Genomic DNA, 24,383 nt, shown 5'->3' on the forward strand with positions numbered 1-24,383 from the left:
AATGAAGCTTTGAGCAATAGTTAGCTGTTAGGTCATAATGTTGTAGAAGCCACCAAAAAAAATCTTTAATGGATATGGGTGTAAAGTTGGGACTGTCTAAAGAATTTGCGTTAAAACTGGATGTGGTTTTTATTTTGCAGATCAGACCTTGGTAGATTTACATTTTTCAATGTTCTATCTGCCTCTACCCACCTGTACACCCTCTCTCACCCCTCAGACTACAAACTTTCTCAGTGTTGTCGTTACTGGACACTTTTTAAATTAAGCTTTATCTTTATCTTTATCTGTTTTGGAGGTGTATCACAAGATAATGTTCTATCGGTTGAACTCTTTGACTCCCCAGATGTTCTTGGAAAGAGATCCTCTAGTCTCAACAGTCAGCTAGTTAAAGAAGAGCTAGCATCTTATGTGCTAGGGCAAGTATTCTATTTATAATCTACCATTGTGTATGTGGTGCGGGGGGGGATTGGAATTGTCTGAGTCTGGATTTTCCAGCTGACATTGATGACATTGTCTATATGTTAATAAAACACTATTGTTAAGCAAAAATGCAACAGCTAGAGATTTATACTTTTTGATGAGTGTTTTTGAGTAGTCTTTAACTAGACGAAAAATAGCAGGTTAAGGTATTGGAGGTAAACGTTAACTATATAGGTGTTTCATCCTAGTCTTAAATGCTAATTGAATTAAGATAATTTAAATATGTTACAAAGTCTCAGTTTTCTTGGTAAAAACAAATAATTTATAAGAAAGCCACTAAACAAAAATGTTTTCTAATAGAAATAGTCATTTTAGTTACTTCTTGGGGAAGTGACTAGATGGATTGTCATCTGCCAGGGCATAAGTGTATCTATAGATCATAGTAGAGTAAACATTTTCTGTATATTGGCCAAATTTGTTAATTTGTGTTACATAAGTTAGGCACCTAAATGGAATTAATTTAACTTCACACAACAAAGTTATTTATTTTTTCGCCATTTGACTATTTACTGCTGCTGTAGTTCAGCAAGTGGACATGCTCCTGGAATTTGCTGTGAAGCTACATATGAAATTGTATTGTATTACTGTGACCATGGTTGCTGGAGGGGCCAAACTGAGACTGCTCACTCAGGGCAAACTTGAAAGAATGGGGCAGACGATCCCCAGAACTGGTGGTTTATTCTAATAATTAGATTCACCAAGCCAGTAATCAAACAGCTTCTATAATACCTTACTGATTACCAAGAAACGAAAAATACAGCTGTCCTTAAGCAATCCAGTCCTGGGTTCCCACCCAGACAGCCAACTCAAATATGGTGAGGATTACTTAAAAACTTATTCACCATGTATAAAGTTGTACCAGTCCCATGAGATCAGACACGTTACCCATCAGTTCAATGAATATTTCAGATCTTAACCAAATACACGCTTACAGCCAATTCTTATTAACTAATCTAAGATTAAAAAAAAAAGAGTACTGTGGTTAAAGATTATTATACATACAGAAATGAATAAAGTTTTTATGTCAGTTTCATTGGAGAGATGGCGAGGTTGCTGAGTTATGAAAGTCTTTCTGGAATCAATTTAAAAGTTATAGTCCAATAGGCAATCCATGTGTAGAGTTTGTTCAGATTCTTCCATGAGAATTAGCAGGGATAATCCAAGGTACCTGGAGACCTCAGTCTCACAGTTTGAACTTCCCTTGACAAAGGTTAATGAGATCTGTGGTGGTAAGGATCAGTCCTGAAGCTTCCTTTTATAGTTCTCTAGTGTGCTAATAGCCTCTTGACAGCAGATAACACAGCAAGCATTCCTTCAATGAAGAATAGGTAATGCACATTGTTGCTTTGAAGTAAAATCCCTATTTCCTAAGTGCACTCATTAGCATATGGTAATTAACATTCAAGCTGTTTATTGATAGTTTACTACAAACTTGAAAGAGAAATAAAGACAATGATATTATAACATCACACATTTAATCTAATTGCTAATATTCCCTTTTAATCCCTGAATCAATAGAATATAGTAACAGACAGGAACAGAAGTTTGTCATCTACAAACTAATGAGATCACATTGTTAACTTCTAACAGATATAGGTAAACACAGACAAATACAATTTGTATTTACTTCTAATTCTCTAACAATATAGGTTTACATTTCAAAGCTCTAGTCTATCTAACATGACTTCGTTAGCTATTTACAAGAAATGGCCCTGTTTACCATTTCAATAATTTTCTTATGTCCCTAAAGGTTGATTTTTAGGTCACTTAGCCTGCTGATTGTTTAACCCTTGCTCAGTGTCACAATTACCTACCAAAAAGCAAGATAGCAATATGGCCATTTTTTCTTCCCTCCTTTTCCATTTGAATTTTTCACTTGATTTTTGTCTCTTTTTAGCTGGCATTGTTTCCCTCGTATATATAAACCTTATTAACTGTAACCTATTATTTATGCAGCTCATTTGTCATAATTTTTCCATTCTGACTGGAATTTCCATTAGTGAAGATAAATGTATGTAATAAAAAAAGTGGTGAATGGTGCAAACTGACCATTAAATTATCCAAATACACCCAAATTTTAAATACAATACTGACTATAGCAAGATAGCTGATAGAAGTTTGTTTCCTCTATAACTAAAACTATGTTACAAGTTCATTTGGACAGAATACCTTCTTGTTGGTTGTTATAACCTTAATACATATTCTTCACAACTCAGAGATAGATGTAGGTTTCATTTTTAGAAGGTACACACTACGCATTTTTAAATGATTTATTTTGAAAACTTTTCAGATTAGTTTTACAGCTATATCAGAAAATGAATGATTGTTTGGTTATTTCATTTACTAAAGGTAATTGAAGCAGACATTTATGAAGTCATTGGGAGGTGAACTATCTCCAATTCAGCAGGTTAATCATTAATATTTGGAGGATTTTCTTGCCATGCTGTATTAGGAGGAGAACATCGCCAGACAGACATTTCAATTGTTTTATTTAACTAAAACAACAATGTTATGTATTCTGGATTTTTTTCTTCAACAGCAAACCTATAATATCTTAACAAAACAAGCATATGAATTTTTGAATTTAAACATTCAAGTTTTTTTAAAATCAGGTTTGTTTTTGTTAAAATTATTTTTAACTAAAACAGTTAAATGAAATTTAAAAAAAAATTAAATCGACTGTGTCAGCCAGGTCAACATGAGAAACTTAAAATATTGGCTTCCTCAGCTAACTCAGTCGTCTTCACCTTCATTTTCCTGTTTGTTCATAATGTGGAAAAGAAAAACAAGCTTTCCTGCTTTTTCAGGTCCCAAACAGTTTCTCAATTTGGAATGAATTAGTCCAAAGGAAGAAAATATTCTTTCTGCACCGGCAGAAGAAGCTACTGCTGTTAAAAGTGAGATTCACTGAATCCAAGTGCATAAGTGACTTCCACCAGTTCACTGGTGGGACTTTCTTGAAAACATCATTAGCAAACATATATTTCTTGAATGGTTCACCCTTAGCTCTGAAGTTTATTATAGTTGGCATTATGGAGGGATGATTACTGGATGTCCATGTCATAGGCAACTCCTCTTCTTCAGCAGCAGTTAAGGTTTGACCCTGATACAGAGTATTGAGAATATTTGCAAGAAAATGAGCTGGCGATAGTGCTTGTCCCATTCGTTTTTTTAACTCTTGTAATTTAACTCTGTCATTGCATATGTCTTTTTAAGATCTCACTCAGTTCCTTCCAGATTTCAACAGCGTCAGAAATAAAACAGCTATTTCCCTGCATTTTGTTGAAGGCTACAGAAATAGGCTTCAGGGTACTCAACATGTGTTCAACATTTCTCTTAAGCCCAATGTTGAGAACTTTGGCTGTGACAGTGCTATCTATTTTTTCACAATTTCGTTCACAAACTGTCATCAGATTAGGCCAGTTCTTGATATAATGCTCAAAACAGTTCACTACTGAGTTCCACCGCATGTCTTGTGAGGAGAGCGTTAGCTTGGTTCCTCCCACTTTTTTCAGAGCAGCTGCTGCAAAGTGGTTGTTACAGAAGTATTTTTCAATTTCAACGACATTAGCCTTTATTTGTGGAACACTGAAGTCTTTGGCTGGGAGGTGCATCAAATGAGCAGTGCAACTGTATGTTGTTAGCTTGGGACTCTCTCTACTGTCTTCTAAATAATTTCTTCTCATCTTGGATACATTTGCAGCATTGTCTGTGACCAAGCTGCATACAAGACATTTGAATTTTTTCCCCAAAGTTTGTTATAGCTTTTACTAATTGCTACTTGTAAGTATTCTGCTCTGTGTGCATTTCCTGATGTATCAGTTGTTTCTGTAAGGAAAACATTCCCTTTTTCTGTTGTCACACAAGCACATACAACAGCATCATTGTGGACATTGCTCCACCCATCAAGATTCCGGTTAATAATTTTACCCTCTAGACCTTTTTGCACACTGCTCAATTTCTCTTTCATACACTTTTATCCAGCAATTTGCCTGTGACATCTGCTCTGTTGGGTGGTCTGTATCCTGGTCCTAATGACTCAACCATGTTAATGAAGTGTGGGTTCTCAATCATATGGAAAGGAGAGTTCATTGCATAAACATATCGGGCAATTTTTTCATCAATTACCTCTTTTTGTAATCTGCTGGTTCTTATCACCAATTTATCTATGGTTGTTTCTGGACGACAGAGATTTATTTATTTATTGCTGCAGGTGATACTGTGGCTCTGTGACATACACAATGTGACTGAAACACTGTCATCGGCTCTGAAACTATAGAAAATGATTGTGGTCTTGAAGGCGGATAGTCTTCAGAATCCTGTATGTTGAGGATGGATTCTCCTAAACAAAATAAATAAATGCAGTTATTTAATTATTTTTAACATACTGCTCATTTAGTATTACTCATTGCATTCACTGACACTCAGTACTATTTTAAAGGTGAAATTGTAAAAAGATGATCTGCCTATTTCCGCTATTTATTTTTTATCACAACTGCATCTAAAATGATAGTACTATAGAGTAACAAGTATCTTTTTTGCTCAAACATGAGAATTCAAGAATATTCCAGAAGGAAAGCAGGCAGTCCTTAAGAAAGAAGTATGAAATAAAAAAGTTTACCAACCTGAAGATCCTGCATGTTCAGACACGTTCCTTTCATCTTCAACGCAGCTTCCTCCTGAGAAGGAACACTTCTCGTGATGTTGTTTCATTCGGTAACCAGGCCTTGCATTTCTTTGTTGCACTGTTTGCATTTTGCACGCATGCCTGTCTTACCCACAGGTAGAGGAACTTCATTAAAATATTCCCAAACTGGATCTCTTTTACAGCCTGCTGCCATTATAGGTTTTCCCTTCTAGTGAGAGAATGCTATAGTAGATCTCAAATCAATGAAGGCTACACTCAGAAAGACCTCAAGACTTCTGGAATATGCTGCTCAAACAATTTCACTTTTTCTTCTACTGCCTGTCCCTCCCTTCTCACATTTATCTCCAGACTTCTGCTTTTCCAGATCTAGTCCACCCCCAACAATCTTCAATTCGTTGAACTTTTTGAAACTTTGCACTTTTAGGGAGAGGTAAGTGTACATAGATTTGCAGAGGGAGAATAGGGTTGAGGTCTTCTTATTTCTCACCTCTCTCTATATATTCATTAATTCATTTTATTTATTTTAAAAACATTTTTGCTGTTAACAAGCATGTTTTCTCTGGAGACACAAATCCACAGTTTGAGAACGGCAAAGCTCTAAGCATCTCTGATGGTATCTTCTAGACTGAGCACTGAGTCCCATTGGGTAGATAGAAAGAGATTAACCTAAATAATCTATACAGAAGCCCCTGGAACCCTATAAATTTGGCTCCCTAATCTGTGAATTATTGGAACTCATTTACAAAACTGTTCTTAAAATTAAATGACTATATTGTCTCATACTATAGAATTAGAATTTATAATCCCTATTCCATGATGAGATATCTTTGAGCTATAATGTATCTTAATTAAAACTATCTATAGATAGGTTTTTTTCCTCAAAGCATTTTATCAAAAAAATCAGATTTAAATAAAAAAATCAGATTTTTTAAATGTATTTTTAAAAGTCATTGTTTTTTATCCACCCGGATTTGGTGCTTGGGAGAAACTCTCACCTGGATTCTTCAAACACTTAGGCATACATTTAATTTTATATACTGTGAATAGTGCAGTTAACTTCTTTGAGTGCTTGCTTATGTCCATTCCATGCTAGATATGTGCATGCTGTGTGCAGTTGCCAGAGATTTTTCCCATAACTGTATCTGTAGGACCAGCTCTAGCACCCCCTGGAGCTGCCTGTGTATGTGGTGGTATAAGGGGTGCCACCAGTTCCACACCCTCTTAGTTCCTTGTTACTGCCCGTGACAGTTGCTTGGAACAGTCCTTCTTGCTCTTGCAAGTCTTCTTTCCCAGTGGTTTGGATTTTGTAGTATATTGTATAGTTTTTGTAGTTAGTATATATAGTTCTTGATGTTAGTGTATATAGTGTGAATAGTGGTTCCTTTCGTCGAGGGACTTTCATCGTACGGGCTGGGCATGCCCCAGGGTTCAAAACGTGTGCCTCCTTTGGCAAGCCCATGGCAGTGAGATACCCATACTCTAGCTGTCAAAGGTGCTTCGGGGAAATTCACATTAAGAAGAAGTGCCAGATCTGCAGGGACTTCAGATCACGCACTCAAAAAGATAGAGATATTCGTCTGAAGGCCTTACTGATGGAGGCAGCCCTCAGACAATACTCAGAGCGAAGCTGCTTCGAATTGGCACCAAGGACTTGGGCTTCCATGCAAAGCACTCTACCAGCGCTATGCTTTTTCCAGCATCATTCTCCATCGCTTTTGCTAAGAAAGAAATATAAGAAACAGCATACCATGAGAGGGCATCCCCAGTGCCGAAGAAGGCAAAGTGGGGAGTGACTAGCACAGTGAGACCCCTGCCGGAGCACTCATCATTCCCAGAACCCCTGTTGGCTCTGGCAACTCCTACTAAAGCACCAAGTCCAGTCCAGGACCCACCTCCAACTCCCAGGAGCAGTCGTGGGACTTCGTGCCCATGGGCCCCTTTGACTCCAGAGGCTTTCCAGGCAGCAAAGGTTCTGATGTCTCTCCTGATCCCGCCCACCCCCCAAGACTCCCCTCTAGCCAGGGCTACTGGGGAAAGAAGGGATCACGGGGCAGTGAGCTCCATCATGGCACTGACCATCACGGCACCGTCTGGAGGAAAATCCTCCATGGTCCCAGGCCCGTCATCTGTTACTGGTTCCCTGGCACTGCCTGGAGGCGGAAGCAGTTACAGCGCCTCGATGGTCTCAGAGGGAAGAATACTCCTCGGAGTCCAAAAAGGAATCCTTTGCCCCACTGAAGAAGTACTGGTACCCAACTTATGCACAGGACTTTGGTACCGGCCCCAGAACCGCCGCTTGGCCACCAGCCAATGCAGTGGCAGTATTGGAACCCGTGGGGGTTTCCCCCAGTACCAGGGCCCCCTTCTCACTCTTCATACTCAGTAGTGTCCAAGAGGTGAGCCAGGTTTTTTCTCCCATCCAGCACCGGATCTTGACTCCAGTACTGACCCCGATACCGAGGTCCCAGAAGTGGCCCCAATGGAAGTGGTGCAGGTGAAGGAAGAAGCAGCAGCCCCTCCTCCGGCGCAGGTCTCTTCCTTGTCATCTCCTTGTCAGGCAGTCTCAGACCTTAGTAACCCGTTTCCACCGGATAACTTCAGGGCCCATAAAGAGCTCTTGAAGCAGGTCGCCACAAACTTGGGGCTGGGAAGTGGAGGAGCTGAAAGAGTCTGCGCACAGCCTAGTTAATATCCTGGCTGCAGCGGCGCTCTCCACAGTGGCTCTGCCAGTTAATGATGCGGTGTTGAGAGCTGCCAAGGCACTATGGCAGGACCCCTTTATCTCTGCTCCCACCTCAAAAAGGGCGTAGAAGTAGTACTACATACCAGCCAGTGGTTTTGAGTATCTGTACTCGCATTCCCCCACACACACACACCCTGGGGTCCCTGGTGGTGTCAGCTGCAAATGGGTAGGACAGACAGGCAAGTCAAGTTCTAGTCTCAAAAATAAAGAGGCTAAGAGACTGGACCGGTTCGGCTGCAAGGTTTATTCGACGGGCAGCCTCCAGTTACAAATCTCTATCTAGCAGGCCCTGTTGTGAAGGTACAGTTTTAAGCTGTGAGACTCTGTGGCCAAATTTTAAGGATTCCCTGCCTCAGGAATTGAGGCAGGAGTTCATGGCCATCCTGGAAGAAAGCAAGATGGATGGCCAGGATGTCCTTCCAGGCAGCTCTGGATGCAGCAAACTCTGCTGCCAGAACAATGCTGTCAGTGGTCACTAAGAGGCATTGTTCATGGCTCCAGTCATCTGGCGTCTCTCACAAAGTGCAACAATCTGTCCAGGGACCTCCCCTTCGAGAGTACTTCCCTGTTCTTTGAACAGACGGATTCCAAGCTTCACGACCTCAAAGACTTGAGGGCCACACTTTGCTCCCTGGGTCTTTACATGACCCCAGCCTCCAGGAAGCATTTTAGGCCTCAGCAGCATCCAGATTTCTAGTGCCTTCCAGGCAGGAGTCGTACAAAAGAAAGGAAAGAGTTGTAAATGTTGTCCTACCTTACCTTCTGCCTCAGCTTCACACTCAGCTCCCATAGATACTCCGGTGGGGCCAGGCAGGCATACCAGTCTTGATTCCGGATCCATCTCCCCGTTTGTTTTGAATCACCTGTTGCCCTTCCGCCCAGCATGGTCTTACATGATATTGGACCGTTCAGTGCTCAGCACTATAACAGCTGGTTACACCCTCCAGTTTTCATCCACCCCTCCTTTCCAGCCCCCTCCCCTGTCCCTCTTCAGGGACCCTTCTAACAATTTGAAAGATACTTATTTCCACATCTCCATCTTCCATGGACACAGGAGATTCCTCAAGTTTGTGGTGGGTCAAAGCCACTGCCAATTCACCACGCTTCCCTTTGGCCTGCCTGCAACCCCACATGTTTTCACGAAGTGTATGTGGTGCTTGCAGCCTTTCTCAGACTTTGAGGCGTACAAGTCTACCTGTATCTCGACAACTGGCTGATCAAGGGCCGCTCGCAGGCTCAAGTTCAGCACAGCATTGGCATAGTGCGGGCCACCTTTCAGGCGCTGGGTTTGTTAATAAATGAGCAAAAGTCAACTTTGGTCCCAGTTTAGAGAGTAAAGTTCATCGGGACAGTGCTCAACTCCGCCAAGTCCTATTTACCAGAGGCCGGATTCCAAACTATGTTGGACCTGATTGCCCAGGTCACAGCCCACCTGCTTACAACTGCCCAGGTTTGCCTCAAACTGTTGGGTCACATGGCAGCATGTACCTATGCGGTATAGTACACGTGGCTATGCCTCAGACCCCTACAGTTGTGTCTGATGTTGGCCTTCTCTCCAGGCAGACACAAATTGGACTCAGTACTCACTGTTCCACTGGCCGCCCTGGCTCCACTGATTTGGTGGAGTGACCCGCATTCTGTAATAAAAGGGGGTACCCTTTGCCACACCATATCAGTCAGTAAGCCTGGTTTCGGATGCATCAGACCTAGGTGGGGAGCCCAGCTCGACAGTCTCAGGGCTCGGCTTCTGGTCCAAGGAAGAACTCAGAGCATTATGTTCGGCTTGCCAGGTGTTCCTTCCCCAGATCTCAGGCAAGATGGTGCGGGTCTTGAAAGACGACACTGCCTCAATCTTTTACATCAACAAGCAGAGGGAAGCTCCATCTTCAGCCCCATGCCAAGAGAGAGTTCCCACATGGCCGAGGTACCAAATATGGTACTCATTCCTAACAAAGCTAGCAAAGTGCCCACCAGTTACTTTTCAGCCCCTTAGAATATCAGGGTTGGAAGGGACCCCAGAAGGTCATCTAGTCCAACCCCCTGCTCGAAGCAGGACCAATTCCCAGTTAAATCATCCCAGCCAGGGCTTTGTCAAGCCTGACCTTAAAAACCTCTAAGGAAGGAGATTCTATCACCTCCCTTCCTCACCTCCTCTCTCAGAACACCAGACAGATCCATCATCTGACACTACAGGTTCTCCGACTCAAAGCTTGACTCCTCGATGGTTCTAATGCATAGAAAACTCCTGCTCTGAGGCGGTGAAAGTGGTGCTGTTACATAGTAGAAAATCAGTAAAATCATCACACTTACGTACAAAAGTGGGAAAGATTCCAAATCTGGTGTAATTTGAAACAAATTACCCTGGCATCCCCTTCTCTCCCATTAATACTAGACTACATCCTAGAACTCAAGAAGATGGTACTATCTCTCAGCTCACTAAAAGTACACCTTATGGCCATAATGGCCTTCTACCAGTAAATAGAGGAATATTCAGTATTTACCCACCGGATAACAAAGAGATTCCTCAAGCGTGTGAGTAATCTCTACCCACAAATCAGATGTCCCCCACAACCATGGGATCTTAATCTAACAGAGGCTTAACAAAGGCAACTTTTGAGCCCATGGCCACATGCTCGCTTATGTATCTGTCCATGAAGACAGCATTCCTAGTGGTGAAATAGTAGTACTAACGGCACACCCTCCCTTCACAATTTTCTTTAAAGACAAGGTCACACTGAGACTGCTCCCAGAGTTCCTCCCCAAAGTAATCTTGTCCTTCCATACGAATCAACTTACTCACTTCCCCACCTTCTTCCCAAAGCCTCACCATGACAGAGAAGTAATATTACATACTCTTGATGTCAGGAAAGCTTTATAATTCTATTTGGACAGAACAAAGTACTTCAGAAAATCTCCTAGACTGTTCCTCTCAATTGCAGACAGAACCAAGGGATCCGCAATATCAACTCAAAGGTTTCAGAGGGGTGGCCGTGTTAGTCTGTATCAGCAAAAACAACGAGGAGTCCTTGTGGCACCTTAGAGACTAACAAATTTATTTGGGCATAAGCTTTCGTGGGTTATATGCCCAAATAAATTCGTTAGTCTCTAAGATGCCACAAGGACTCCTCATTGTTTTTGCTAATACCAACTCAGACTCTCAAAATGGATTTCATCCTTGTAATCTGCAACCTCCATCTGGAGTCCAAACACACTCCAAGAGATCCATTTCCACCTCTGTAGCATTTATTTAAAATGTCCCCATCACAGAAATATGCAGACATCCAAATTGCTGCCCTGCTTATACTTTCACAGAATATTATTCTGTTACTCATACTCAGCTTCCAGTGCTGTCTTCAGATCCACAGTATTGACATCAGTAATAAACTTGACTCTGAAGCCACAACGCTCCATCTGGAGTACTGCTAGGGAGTCACCTACAGTGGAACACTCACAGGGACACTACTCGAAGAAGAAAGAGTTACTCACCTTGTACAATAACAATGCTTCTTTGAGATGTGTGTCCATATGGATGCTCCATGAGCCACCCTTCTACTTTGGAGTTCTCATGAACGAACTCTGCGGTAGAGGAGGAACTGAGGGTAGTTCACATTCACAGCACTAGATAGCCATGAGACAAGGAGAGAGCGTGTGCGGGCTGAATGGACACGGCTATCTAAAATTTCCGATCGGAGGCTCAGAGACACAAACGCACCTACAGTGGCGCACCCACAGGGGGACACATCTCAAAGAAACATTGTTACTGCACAATGTGAGTAAGCAAGCAAAAACTATCAGAAGGGCTTACTGTAACCCTACAGAAACACTAGAGTTGCTTGCTTGTTTTGGGGGGGTTGTTTTTGTTTTCTGAGACCTTTAGCGTTAGCCTTTTCTGTTGCCTAAATTTTAGTAGCACACCTTACCGCTGAACTAGTATTAAGATTGGGAGTGGAAGTAAAATTTTGAACTATAAACTCCATCTCAAACTGTATTTTTCATTTTCATACAGATACACCAAAGGTAGTGCTACAAAGCATAATGAAGTATGGGATCCTTCTCTAGAAGAAATTTTTGAAACCGAAACATTAGATATTTTAAACTCTAAAAACATAAAATCTCTACAGAACGAGGATTTACGATCACTTTCTAACAAAGAACTACAAGTGCGAATCAGTCATGTGGTATCCCCAAATAAGATCTTTGTACAATGGCTGTCGTCAGAAAGGTTACTGAAAAGGTATTGTAAGAACTAGCAAAATAGAAGCATTTTTATCAGTTAATATTTTTAAAGCCTTATGAGTTGTCTTTAAAGTGTATCTTATCACTCTAATCAATTAAAAAAGAAACAAATTACTGTAACACTACTCTTTTACAGTGGAGCAGTACTCAGTTTCTGGTTTTCAAAGCTATTGCATTTTCTTTACCTACCCCCCTCCCTTCCCTCCAGTAAACATAGTGTGGAAAGCAATAGATTTGCACTATAAAATGTTTCACTAAATACATATGCAGTTAAACATCTTATAGTGCTGTGACAGCTTGCTATCCTCACTGCTGAATGATGCTGCCTCCTGGTGGTTCAGGGATTAGCTCGGTCAGGGTCACACCACTTCCAGTGGTTACACTCCATCAGTTTCTCCTCTGCAGTCCCTCTCTAGCTCTCGGGAGCTACAGCTGTCTTCTTTGTGATTCAGCTGTCCAGCAAGGTCACTACTGTGGTTTCCCTTTTGGGGGAGGGAGGGGAAGCGTATCAAAGTTCCTGCTCTCCAGCAGCATCAGGCAGTCTTCTGCTTCACTGCCACACTATGACACACCCGCAGTGGCTGGCAGGGGAACTCAGGCCCATCCTCACTCTGGATTCCATCTCAGGGACCCTCTACACAACAGCCAAGGTCTGTTCCCTGCACCTTCCTGCCTTTCCTTGAGCTGCTTCCATACCTCCTTGTTCTCCCCATTCCTCTGGGTTTGCAGTCTCTTCACTCTCTCCTCCCAGGGAGTAACTTTAGGCAACTTATCTCTACAGCCTCCCAAACACACCTTCCTTTCCCCGGGAAGTGAGTCCAAATTCCTTCCCTACACCCCCCTCCTCTTCCACTTTCCTGTCTTTTGTAGAAGCCCCAACTGTCCTGCACAGGTGAGCTTCTCTCTAATTAGCTGCCTCCAAGCATAATTAGCTGATTGGGTCCACCTGGCCTAATTCATCTCTAGCAGTGCCAGTGCTGGGAGCACACCCCATCACAAGTGCTTGATCTAGCCCCCATTTTAAAAATGCGATTCCAGTTGACTTCAGTGTAAGAAGGATTGGGGTTGGAGAAATTTAACATTGTCAAAAAAAACCAAACTGTCCTCCCTGGTTCTTTCATTAGTAATCTTACTAAAGTAGTATCAGTAACAACCAGTGATATTTATTGTCCATGTGCTGTAATACGGGTTGTTGGGTTGTTTGTTTTTCAAGAATTCCACAGAAGTATATGAATTGGGTTATATCTTTTACTGAGCTCCGTCATTTCACCTAATTCAGACATCCCTCAAGTAAAGACTTCAAAGCAACTGTATAATATTAATGTAGCAAACTTCCTTATCCACTGATCGCTGTATAAGATTTTTGCTGACTATTTAAAAAAAGTTTGTCTACGAAGTAAGCCATTTTGTGCCAATCACTTTTTTCTGCCTTTCTGGCCATTTCCTTTTTTCTTGAATACACGTTACTTGGATTCCCTCCAGATCTATTTTTGATGGTACCAAAGGGGATGGGGGGGACTATATTGCTTCTTGAAAATTAAAAGAAGGTATCAGAAGGAATAGATTAGAAATGCTGCTACATAAAAGGATTGAGTTTTCTGAAAAGAATTCCATGGTTATGAGAGCATAGTAACGTTAGAGCATAGTTACTACCTTTCCAATACTATGTACCTGCCACAAAGTTACTGAAATGTTATTACATAGTATTTCAGCAGTAATTGGATAAATACTTCCTCAAACCACTGGATAAGTCTTTAGTCTTGGGAGGAGTTGGTTTAGATATCATGGGTTTTTTTAATGTTAGTTTACAGGAAAAGATGGCTGCTATCTATGAAAATTCCAAGTTTGAGCAAGTGAAGTGGGAAAGTGATATGTACTGTGCTATTCGTATACGTGATCTGAACCAATGGCAAAGAGGCAAAATCAGCAGGGTTGTCTCTGAAACCACTGTAGAGGTAAATATCTCATTAAGTAACATAAGACTTGATTAAATTAGTTTAAAATGTATCTGTTTTAGCTGTAGACACATTCTATTGTTTGCTCATTTTGTATCAGTACTTACTTATCATTTATGCTTTTCAGAGGAGTTCAGTTTTAATTATGTTACACATTATTGCAAACATTAAAGTCTCATCAAAGTCAGAACAACTTTAGAGTGAGTTTGGTGGTTTGGGAAGTGTCTGAGGACTGACGTGTTGCATTCCAATTATATTAATAGGAAGGCTCTCGATTAATCAGTTAACTCACGTGATTAAATAAAAAAATTTATTGCAATTAATCACAGTTTTAATTGTATTGTTAAACAATAGAAACCAATTGAAATTTATTAGATATTTTGGATGTTTTTCTACATTTTCATATATATTGCATTCTGTATTGTAATTGAAATCAAAGTGTGTATTTTTATTACCAATATTTGCACTGTAAAAATAATAAACGAAAGAAATAGTAATTTTCAATTCACCTCATACAAGTACTGTAGTGCAATCTTTCCCGTGAAAATGCAACTTACAAATGTCGATTTTTTTTGTTACATGACTGCACTAAAAACCAAAACAATTAAAACTTCAGAGCCTACAAGTCCACTCAGTCCTACTTCTTGTTCAGCTAATCGCTAAGATAAACAAGTTTGTTTACATTTACAGGACATAATGCTGCCCTCTTCTTATTTACAATGTCACCAGAAAGTGAGAGTAGGCATTTGCATGGCACTTTTGTAGCCAGCATTGCACGGTATTTATGTGCCAGATATGCTAAACATTTGTATGCCCCTTCATGCTTTGGCCACCATTCCAGAGGACATGCTGATGACGCTTGTTTAAAAAAAAAATGCATTAATTAAATGTGTGACTGAACTCCTCAGGGGAGAATTGTATGTCCCCTGCTCTGTTTTACCCACATTCTGCTATACATTTCATATTATAGCAGTCTTGGATGATCCCCAGCACATGTTCGTTTTAAGAACACTTTCACTGCAGATTTGACAGAACACAAAGAAGGTAGTAATGTGAAATTTCTAAAGATAGCTACATCACTCAACCCAAGGTTTAAGAATCTAAAGTGCCTTCTCTGATGACACTAAGCTGGGGGGAGAGGTAGATACATTGGAGGGTAGGGATAAAGTCCAGAGTGACCTAGACAAATTGGAGGATTGGGCCAAAAGAAATCTGATGAGGTTCAATAAGGACAAGTCCAGAGTCCTGCACTGAGGAAGGAAGAATCCTATGCACTGCTACAGGCTGGGGACCGGCTGGCTCAGCATCAGTTCTGCAGAAAAGGACCTGGCGATTACAGTGGATGAGAAGCTGGATATGAGTCAGCAGTGTGCCGTTGTTGCCAAGAAGGCTAATGGCATATTGGGCTGCATTAGTAGGAGCATTGCCAGCAGATCGAGGGAAGTGATTATTTCCCTCTATTCGGCACTGGTGAGGCCACATCTGGAGTATTGCGTCCAGTTTTGGGCCCCCCACTACAGAAAGGATGTGGACAGATTGGAGAGAGTTCAGCAGAGGGCAACGAAAATGATCAGGAGGCTGGGGCACATGACTTATCAGGAGAGGCTGAGCGAACTGGCTTGTTTAGTCTGCAGAAGAGAAGAATGAATGAAGATTTGATAGCATCCTTCAGCTACCTGAAGTGGGGTTCCAAAGTGGATGGAGCTAAGCTGTTCTCAGTGGTGGCAGATGACAGAACAAGAAGCAATGAGGGAGTTGCAGTGAGGGAGATCTAGGTTGGATATTAGGAAACAGCATTTCATTAGGAGGGTGGTGAAGCACTGGAATGGGTTACTTAGGGAGGTGATGGAATCTCCATCCTTAGAGGTTTTTAAGGCCTGACTTGACAAATCCCTGGCTGGGATGATTTAGTTGGTGTTGGTCCTGCTTTGAGCAGAGGGTTGGACTAGATGACCTCCTTAGGGTTGGAAGAGACCTCATCTTCTAAGATTCTGTATTGATGCTTGTTTCATCACACTCATATCACTTTAAGGGTTGGTCTGCACCAAGTTATTAGGGGTGTAATTTTCTGCTAACATAGCTTCCCTGGTAAAAGCCCTAGTGTAGACACAGTTACCCTGGTGTAAGGGAGGTTGATAGGCACTTCCCAAACTAGAATAATTAATACTAGTATAATTGCATCTGCGCTGGGGTAGGGAACTAACCACTTTAACTATACCAGCATAATTAAAGCGGCAAAACTTAATTGTACACAAGACCTAAGATAAGGCAGTGAAAGATGAGTATTGATCATTGGTACTCAGATCACTGACTCTCTTGATAGTATAACAGACCAGCAATACAAGAGTTGCTGCATTTAGTGGCCCAGGCCAGCCTCTTCAATGGGGATGGAGGGAAACAGAGCTATCCTTAAAAACTTGAGGATCAGGCCAGTCAGATCTCCAGTAATACCTGAGCAGATGGGAACTTTCCTTGAAGATAATGGTCTGGCATTTATGATAGTCTGATGAATATAGAGACTTAGAGCGTCTTCAGAAAATGGACATTTGGGGAAGCACAAGTCTAGTGCGGAGAAAATTACATGTGATGGAACTAAAAACATTTAAACTGACCAGCAGACCTCTTAGCTTACATATGCATCCCATCCTCATATTTGAAAATACTTTTATATTCTCTTAAAACCATGGTCTGGATTTCCTTTCTGACTTTTTTGTTCACTTACGTATTTAAATGCCTTGTCGTTTATTTACATTTATTGTATATATGGTGTCAAGGTTCTTTCCCCACTCTGAACTCTAGGGTACCGATGTGGGGACCTGCATGAAAACCCATTAAGCTTATTTTTACCAGCTTAGGTTAAAACTTCCCCAAGGTACAAACTATTTTATCTTTTGCCCTTGGACTTTATTGCTGCCACCACCAAGCGTCTAACAAATATATAACAGGGAAAGAGCCCGCTTGAAAACGTCTTTCCCCCCACCAAAATCCTCCCAAACCCTGCACCCCTATCCTGGGGAAGGCTTGATAAAAATCCTCACCAGTTTGCGTAAGTGAACACAGACCCAAAACCCTTGGAACTTAAGAACAATGAAAAAGCAATCAGGTTCTTAGAAGAAGAATTTTAATTGAAGAAAAAAAAGTAAAAGAATCACACCTGTAAAATCAGGTTGGTAAATACCTTACAGGGTAATCAGATTCAAAACATAGAGAATCCCTCTCGGCAAAACCTTACAAAAAGACACAAAAATAGGAATATACATTCCATTCAGCACAGTTTATTTTATCAGCTATTTAAACAAAACAGAATCTAACGCATATCTAGCTAGATTACTTACTAAGTTATAAGACTCCATTCCTTTTCTGTTCCTGGCAAAAACATCAGGCAGAGAGAGCCCCCCCCCCCCCAGCTTTGAAAGTATCTTGTCTCCTCATTGGTCATTTTGGCCAGGTGCCAGCGAGGTTATCCTAGCTTCTTAACCCTTTACAGGTGAAAGTGTTTTTCCTCTGGCCAGGAGGGATTTTAAAGGTGTTTACATATAGTTTATTTGTTTTAGAAGAGGATATATCCTGTTTACGTTGAGAATATCATCTTTTTTTCAGAACTTTTTTCACATCTTTTATCTTTCACAGGTAGTGTTGTATGATTTTGGTGCTAAAGAAATAGTGAACATCACCTGTTTAAGAAAACTTGATGAAAAGCTGAAGCCAATTGAGACACTAGCACTGGAGTGCTCACTGGTAGATATAAGGTAATTTATTCCTTGTATATTGGAATAATGCTGTGAGATAGTGGTAGGGCCATTGTAATTTTTTAATGAAGTATTTTTTAATGTCAGATCATATACAAGTAAAGCATTAACTGTGATATGGATGGAGAGGTTCTTTGTTTTGGACTAAGTTACATGCTGCAGGACTGGGCAGGGGGAACAGATGCTTTGTTCTCATGGCTTCCCTGGCTTGCTTCTTGTCTGTATGTAAAGTTTGGTCTTCCTAGGCAACTTAGTACCTGGATCTTTTGGAAATACAAGGGGAGGATTTTGGCTTTTCTTTCCTGGTCTGTTGGTGGGGGACAGAAGGATTCTTCCCTCTTGTAGGCTGTAGGAATTGGGAGAGAAGGCCAAACACCTGTTACCCAAGTGAGTAAGCTAAGACACCTCTGGAGTGAGAGTGGAACCACCAAATACATCTGAGCTCATGTGTCCTGTAGTAATGAGGGAAAATCCAACCTTGTATTAATATAGCTGACTCAACAGATTTCTGAAGTGCGTTTCCTACTAAAATATTGCAAATTCTCTCTATTTTTGAGACCATCTTAATCTACTTTAGTGTTCCTCCTTAATATCTAACAATGCTTTTTGATCGTGGAGCAGCTGGTACTATTGTTTCTCTTCCTTTTCATTTGACTGGGATAATTTTTTTTCTTAGAAAGGGCGGTTTGATAGTTTTTAGTCTTGCTGGTGGGTAGTTTTTTTTTTAAATCCAACCTTTGACAACCTTTATTAAAACTATATTCTCTATTTCACTAAAACAGATTTTCATTTTTTCCATTTTAGACCAGCTGGTGGGAGCAAGCAGTGGACAGCAACAGCTTGTGATTGTATCTCCTATTACCTCACTGGAGCTGTAGCAAATATCATCGTACAGGTCTTTAATCAAAATAAGAAATATACGTAACATTCCTGTCCAGGCTTGTTTGCCCCTTTTTAGTTACTTAAACATATCACATTTTCATTAATCAAACATGCTAGTTGAAATTTGCACAGATTATCAGTCTCCAGTTGCAGGAACATACCTGGTGGAGACAAATGTGCTGTCATTTCTACTTGAGTTTTGCTCGTTGTTGCTCACTGAAGCTGCTATTTCAGGACATATCTTGAAGTTTGAATCTGTCCTTTCTAGATCATTTAGTCAAACTGGGATATGTTTGATCTGTTGTTGATCATTAATACATATATCTGGGAATGCAAAATATCTAGTTCTCTTAAGGGTGTATTAGCTCCTTAGGAATGGCATAATGGCAAGGGTAAGGAGAAGCGTAAAGGATGAGAATGAGCATGAGGGAGATAAGGAGGTGGGATGGGGTCACTGGGGCAAGTAGAGGGGTTAATTAACAGGAAGAGAGCTGAAGAGAAATTTGTGTCTGACTGCGGAGAAGGAGAGGGTTGAGAAGGGGGAAGATCAGTGTATTCTGTCATTTTTCTCTTAGAAAATGTTGGTGTGATCCTGTGCAGACAGAGAACTGGGGGGAGAGAATGTTGAGGATGAGTCAAAGGTGGTAAAAATATGTCTGGGATTGTGGGCGTGGGAATCAATTAAATTGGAGAAGTAGAATTGTTTAGCTAGGAGGACAGCAGAACTGAAAAAGGAGGGAACAAATATGTAACTGAAGAAGTCAGCAGGGTCTTCGGATTTCCACCAGAGATGCTCTACAGCATGAGAACAGGAGTAGAAGCCGTGTTGGTAGTGTACTGGGCTGGGGGTTAGCCAGGATGGGAGGAAGCTAAAGAGTCAACAGTACAGTATCATGAGCGATGGAGGGAATCAGCAACCCATATCCAGGGAAGAAAGGAAGGAGAGGGCTGAGTGTTGACAAGAAGTCATCAGAGGTCATCATAGAAAAGCCTAATGACAGGGCGTATGGGGAGGGGGGCTGATGGGTGTGCTGATAGAGACCAAGTGATGGTTAGAGAGGGGGAACTCAGCAACAGAAGGCTCAGAGAGAGAAAAAGCAGTGATTGGTGAAGACCAAGTCAAGTGAATGGCTGTTTTCATGAGTCAGCCAGTTGAGTCAGGGCTGCAGGTCAAAAGAAGTGTGGGCAAAGAAACATGCAGCTAAGGGCTCAGATGGATCGTCGATATGGAAGTTGAAATGACCAAGGATGAGTGTGGGAGCGGGGGTGGAGAGAGAGTCAGGACTCAAAATCTAAGGGGAAGACTAATGGGAACTACTTGAATGGTTGGTAAATGACAGCAACATGGAGTGGGGTTGCGGGGGGGAGAGGAAGGAAGAGTCAGATGCAGTGCTGCTCAAAAGAGGAGGGAAGGGGAGAAAAAGGAGGGATTGGAAGCAGCAGGAATGGGAGAGGGGAAATCCAACATCCACACACTGGTCTGAACCATGGTGGAGAGTATGAGTGGTCTCCCTAAGAGATGACAGCTGCAAGAGGCAGTGTCAGAATGGATCCAGGTCTCTGTCTCTCTGGCAGCCAGGAGCTGAGAGGAGCAAGATACGAAGAAGTCATGAATGGTTGCGATAGGGAGCAGTGCCCTAACCAAAAAGGTTGGGCAGGCTGCTAATATGACATGTAAAGAGTTAAAACTGAAAACAAGAAGTATTTTTAGGAAAATAAAAGGTTTGAATTGGATCTGTGTTGCATAACAAACATTCTTCTTCCAGTGGTGGTCCCTATGTGTATTCCACACATAGGGCACTCATGTGTGCCATGAACCTGAGTCCGGAAATTCTTCAGAGCACTGTCAATTTGTCTGCACTTGAGCCATAGATCTCCTTGTGCTCCCAATTGAGGGTATGAGAGTCAGTGCAGGTTGATGCCTCTCCAGTTCCTCCTTAACCACTGGGCAACCTGAGGCAGAATTGTGTCCTCCTTCAACTCTTTGTACAACCTGTAAAGACATTGGTAAATAGTTATATTTCTTAGCTTAAGAGTTAAAGTTCATAGTATTGTTAGTATAGAGAGTTTTCTTTCTCCCTGATTGAGGAACCCTCCCTGGCTCCAGGACAATGCCCACAGCCCTGGGATTCAAGAATTGCATCTCTTGCCCTCCCTATTTCTCCATCAATGATTAATGTCAGTGCTGCCACTACTGTCTGGGTGAAATGCATATCTCTGCAAAGTGCAGTTGCTCTTTTTCACACAGAACTCAAGAACTCCAGGAGCTTCGCCTGAGAAAGCTATAAAGCCCCTCTCTGATCTGGGCCAGGGAGGTCCCCTGTACATTGGCTTCAGCTAACCAGCAGAGCCCTTCCAAACATGTGCTTGGGAGCGGAGTCTCCAGTCCCTAAGACCAAGGATTTGTCATCCAGAACTTCGCATGAGAATAGAGAGTAATCTGATAGGTATAAGGACAGACAACCCTCCCACTACCCCATCAAGGACTGTGCATAAGGGTTTCTCCCCAAACCCGTACAGATTGAGTGAGACATGATCAGAACCTAACAAACCAGTTCTGCTAAAGACCTCCAAGTTGGAGGACAAAGCACATAGAAAGAAAGATCTGCCAGTTCCATCAGTCACGTTGGTACCGAAACATAAGGAAAGACATTCGCCAGTTCAGCCTGCGGGAGCTGGTCCAGGCCCATCTTTGGTACTACCTTGTTCATGTGAAGACCATCCAGCTGCTGTAGATGCACCCAATCCATCTGGGTTGACAGCCTGAACCCCTCAGACATAATGGTATATGGAGACTTACTTACCACTGGAGGATATATTCCTCCTTTATCCACAGTCTCCACTTCTCTCCGGCCTAGTTCTCCTGAGGAATTTTATTACTCTGGAGGAAGTGTCTACATTGGTATCCCAGGACATCCCATCTGGTAGGAGTGCTCCAGTACCAACATCCCCACTCGTACTGATGGAGCAGTTTTCGGACTCATTTGAGTCAGCGGGGATAGTTGCTCTAGTATCTCTGCAGAGATAGTCAAGGAGTCATGCTCTCTATTCCTTCAGGTATGACGTTCCAGGGACCTCTGGTACTGATTCTCCTGTGGTTCCCCACAACCAGCTGATCCCTCTTTCTGGTCTCATTGGAGTCACTAGGATCCTTATGGCAGGCTTTCAGGTCCTTCTTGAGAGTTGGAATGCTCCTGTCCCTCCTGCCAACCAGATCTGTTGGTGTACAAGAAGGAAGAGGTGGACTTGGAGCCAGAGGTACCAACAGTTCCGACAGGCATTTCTTCATCATTCCCAGATGAAGTGGTCACTCCTTCCTTGCCATCTCTGCCAGATGACCATCGGCAGTTTCAGGAGCTATTGCAAAGAATTGTCAATGGCTTACAAACTCCACTGGACCAGTGGTTCTCAAACTTATTTGATTGCATTCCCACCTTCTTCATGCCTGTAGTAGTTTATGCCCCCCCCACAAATACATATATTAATAAAAAAAAGCAACATGCAAGTCTCACTAAATATTAAAAACAGTAAGGCATGGATTCAAACAGAGCCATTTAAGTATATAGTAATGTAAATTTTAAGTAAGAAACAGCTTACTGGCATCACACTGTTACTGGTGTGATGGGTGCACCTGTGTTTTGGAACAGAACTATTCCATCTTGGGTTTGATGCTCGAGAGAGCTATCTGGAGATCCCCTTCTACCTGAAGACGTGATCATTGTTTTTTATGTAAACTAGAGAAGAAAAGGCTGTTTTGCTTAAGTAGGTAGAGGAGAAAGGAATTAAGATAGTTATTGCAGCTTCAGATAACGCTGGATACTCCCCAGCAACTGACAGCTGGAACTCTGAAGGCAGAGCCGAGAGTGGTGTCTGCTGGCTGGGCACTCTGAAGGTATTGCTGCTGCTAGCAGCAGTGCAGAAGTAAGGGTGACCTGGAATATACAACTGTATGAACACATCCACGAAATTTGCTCTTTAGGCCCTAACCAATCCGTGAAAAATGTGTGATTTCTCTGTGTTTTCAGTAGATCCCTATTCAGTGCTGTGGGTAAAATATGCACAGTAAGATTTTTTTTGTAAAGCTTCTCATTCCCCCCACCCACCCAGAATACATTCTGTGCCCCCCCGCCCCAGTTTGAGAGTCTCTGCTCTAGAGGAGGTCCAGGACCACCCAACTCTTGGATATCCTGCAACCTCAGGGACAAAATAAGGTGGCCCTCCCAAACAGTGAGGCCATACTAGAACCGACCAGAGTGGGATGGCACACTCCCAGGATTCTGTGCCTCTACCCCAAAGAGACCCAAGAAGAGAGATTTTTGTTGCAGCTAAGGGAAGTGAATTTTTGTTTTCCCACCCTGCCCCCAACTCACTGGTGGCACAGGCAACTATAGAATGGGCTTGGTCACTTTGTCAAAGGGCCACCCCAACAGATAAAGGCTCTCAGAGACTGGATCTCCTGGGAAGATCTCTTAGTGAAATACAATTTTAATAACTATTCCAGACTTGAGGACTTCATAGACAAGCTTCCCACAGGGGACAGAGCCCAATTTCTAAGTCCCTTTTAGTTGAGGGGAAGATGGTGGCAAAAGTAGCTCTCCAAGCTACAGTAGATTCAGCAGACAGAGCTTCCAGAAGTCTGGCCACAGGCTTAATTATGAGGAGGGACTCTTGGCTGCAATTGTCAGGGTTTCCTAGGAAGGTCCAGAACACCATCTAGGACATCCCCTTTGATGAGTCATATCTCTTTAATGAAATAATGGACAAGTCCTTGCATTCATTAAAGGACTTGAGTGACTCGGCATTCTCTGGGGATTTATACTCCAGGCTGCATGAGGAAAGACCAGAGGCAGTCTATAGACCAGGGCCACTCTCTCCTCATACACCTTATTATCAGCTCCCAGCCAACCATACTTGCAAATGCCAGAGGGTTCAGAGGCCTTGCTTCTCTGCCCACTCTACTGCCACTGCCCCTACTTACCCCCAGCTGCTGGCCAACAGCAATTTTTGACATATTGGTTGAGACCTGTGTACCACCACTGATGCGACCCACCTCTTCCCCAGAGGTGGGGAGCGAGTTGGCAGGGCTAGAAGGGTGAGTTGGCAGGGCTGCAAGGCTCCCTACCTGGCTCCGCACAGCTCCCCAGAAACGGCAACATGTCCCTTGGCTCCTGGGCGGAGGTGCAGCCAGTGGGCTCTGCCTGCTGCCTCCGCCCTGAGTGCCGTCTCCGCAGCTCCCATTGGCCAGGAACTGTGGCCAGTGGGATCTGTGGGGGCCGCACATGCAGGTGGAGGCAATGTGCAAAGCTACCTGGTCACAATTCTGCCTAGGAGCTGAAGGACATGTTGCTGCTTCTGGGGAGCCCCCCGAGGTAAGCGTCCCCCAGAGCCCTCACCCCTCCCACTCCCCCCAACCGTCTGCCCCAGCCCTAAGCCCCATACACCCAAACTGCTGGGGTAGGGGGGGCGTGGTGGGCCAAGACTGCCCCACCAGTGGCCAGTGCGGCTGGCCCAGGGGCTGCCTGAGCTGCTCAGGTGTCCCCTGGGCTAGCCGCACTGGCCTTTGCAGAAGTCATGGAGATCCCGGAAAGTCACGGAATCTGTTACTTCCGTGACAGACTCACAGCCTTAATCATGACAGAATGAACATCATTTTCTTAGCACCCTACTGGCTCAGACAATTCTGGTTCACA

The 24,383-nt window shown here is 42.6% G+C and overlaps 1 protein-coding gene across 1 annotated transcript in view; it reads left to right on the forward strand.

The window, feature by feature from the left end:
- RNF17 (ring finger protein 17) overlaps positions 1-24,383 on the forward strand; it is a 203,058-nt gene that overhangs the window by 110,997 nt on the left and 67,678 nt on the right. Inside the window, exons 23-27 of the mRNA XM_073339251.1 lie at positions 296-416; positions 11,878-12,105; positions 13,912-14,062; positions 17,693-17,811; positions 18,616-18,706. Of these exons, the coding sequence (XP_073195352.1) occupies positions 296-416; positions 11,878-12,105; positions 13,912-14,062; positions 17,693-17,811; positions 18,616-18,706 (710 nt within the window). The remainder of the gene's footprint in view (positions 1-295; positions 417-11,877; positions 12,106-13,911; positions 14,063-17,692; positions 17,812-18,615; positions 18,707-24,383) is intronic.

The sequence above is a fragment of the Lepidochelys kempii genome, chromosome 1 (genome assembly GCF_965140265.1).
Source record: "Lepidochelys kempii isolate rLepKem1 chromosome 1, rLepKem1.hap2, whole genome shotgun sequence".
Classification (NCBI taxonomy): domain Eukaryota; kingdom Metazoa; phylum Chordata; order Testudines; family Cheloniidae; genus Lepidochelys; species Lepidochelys kempii.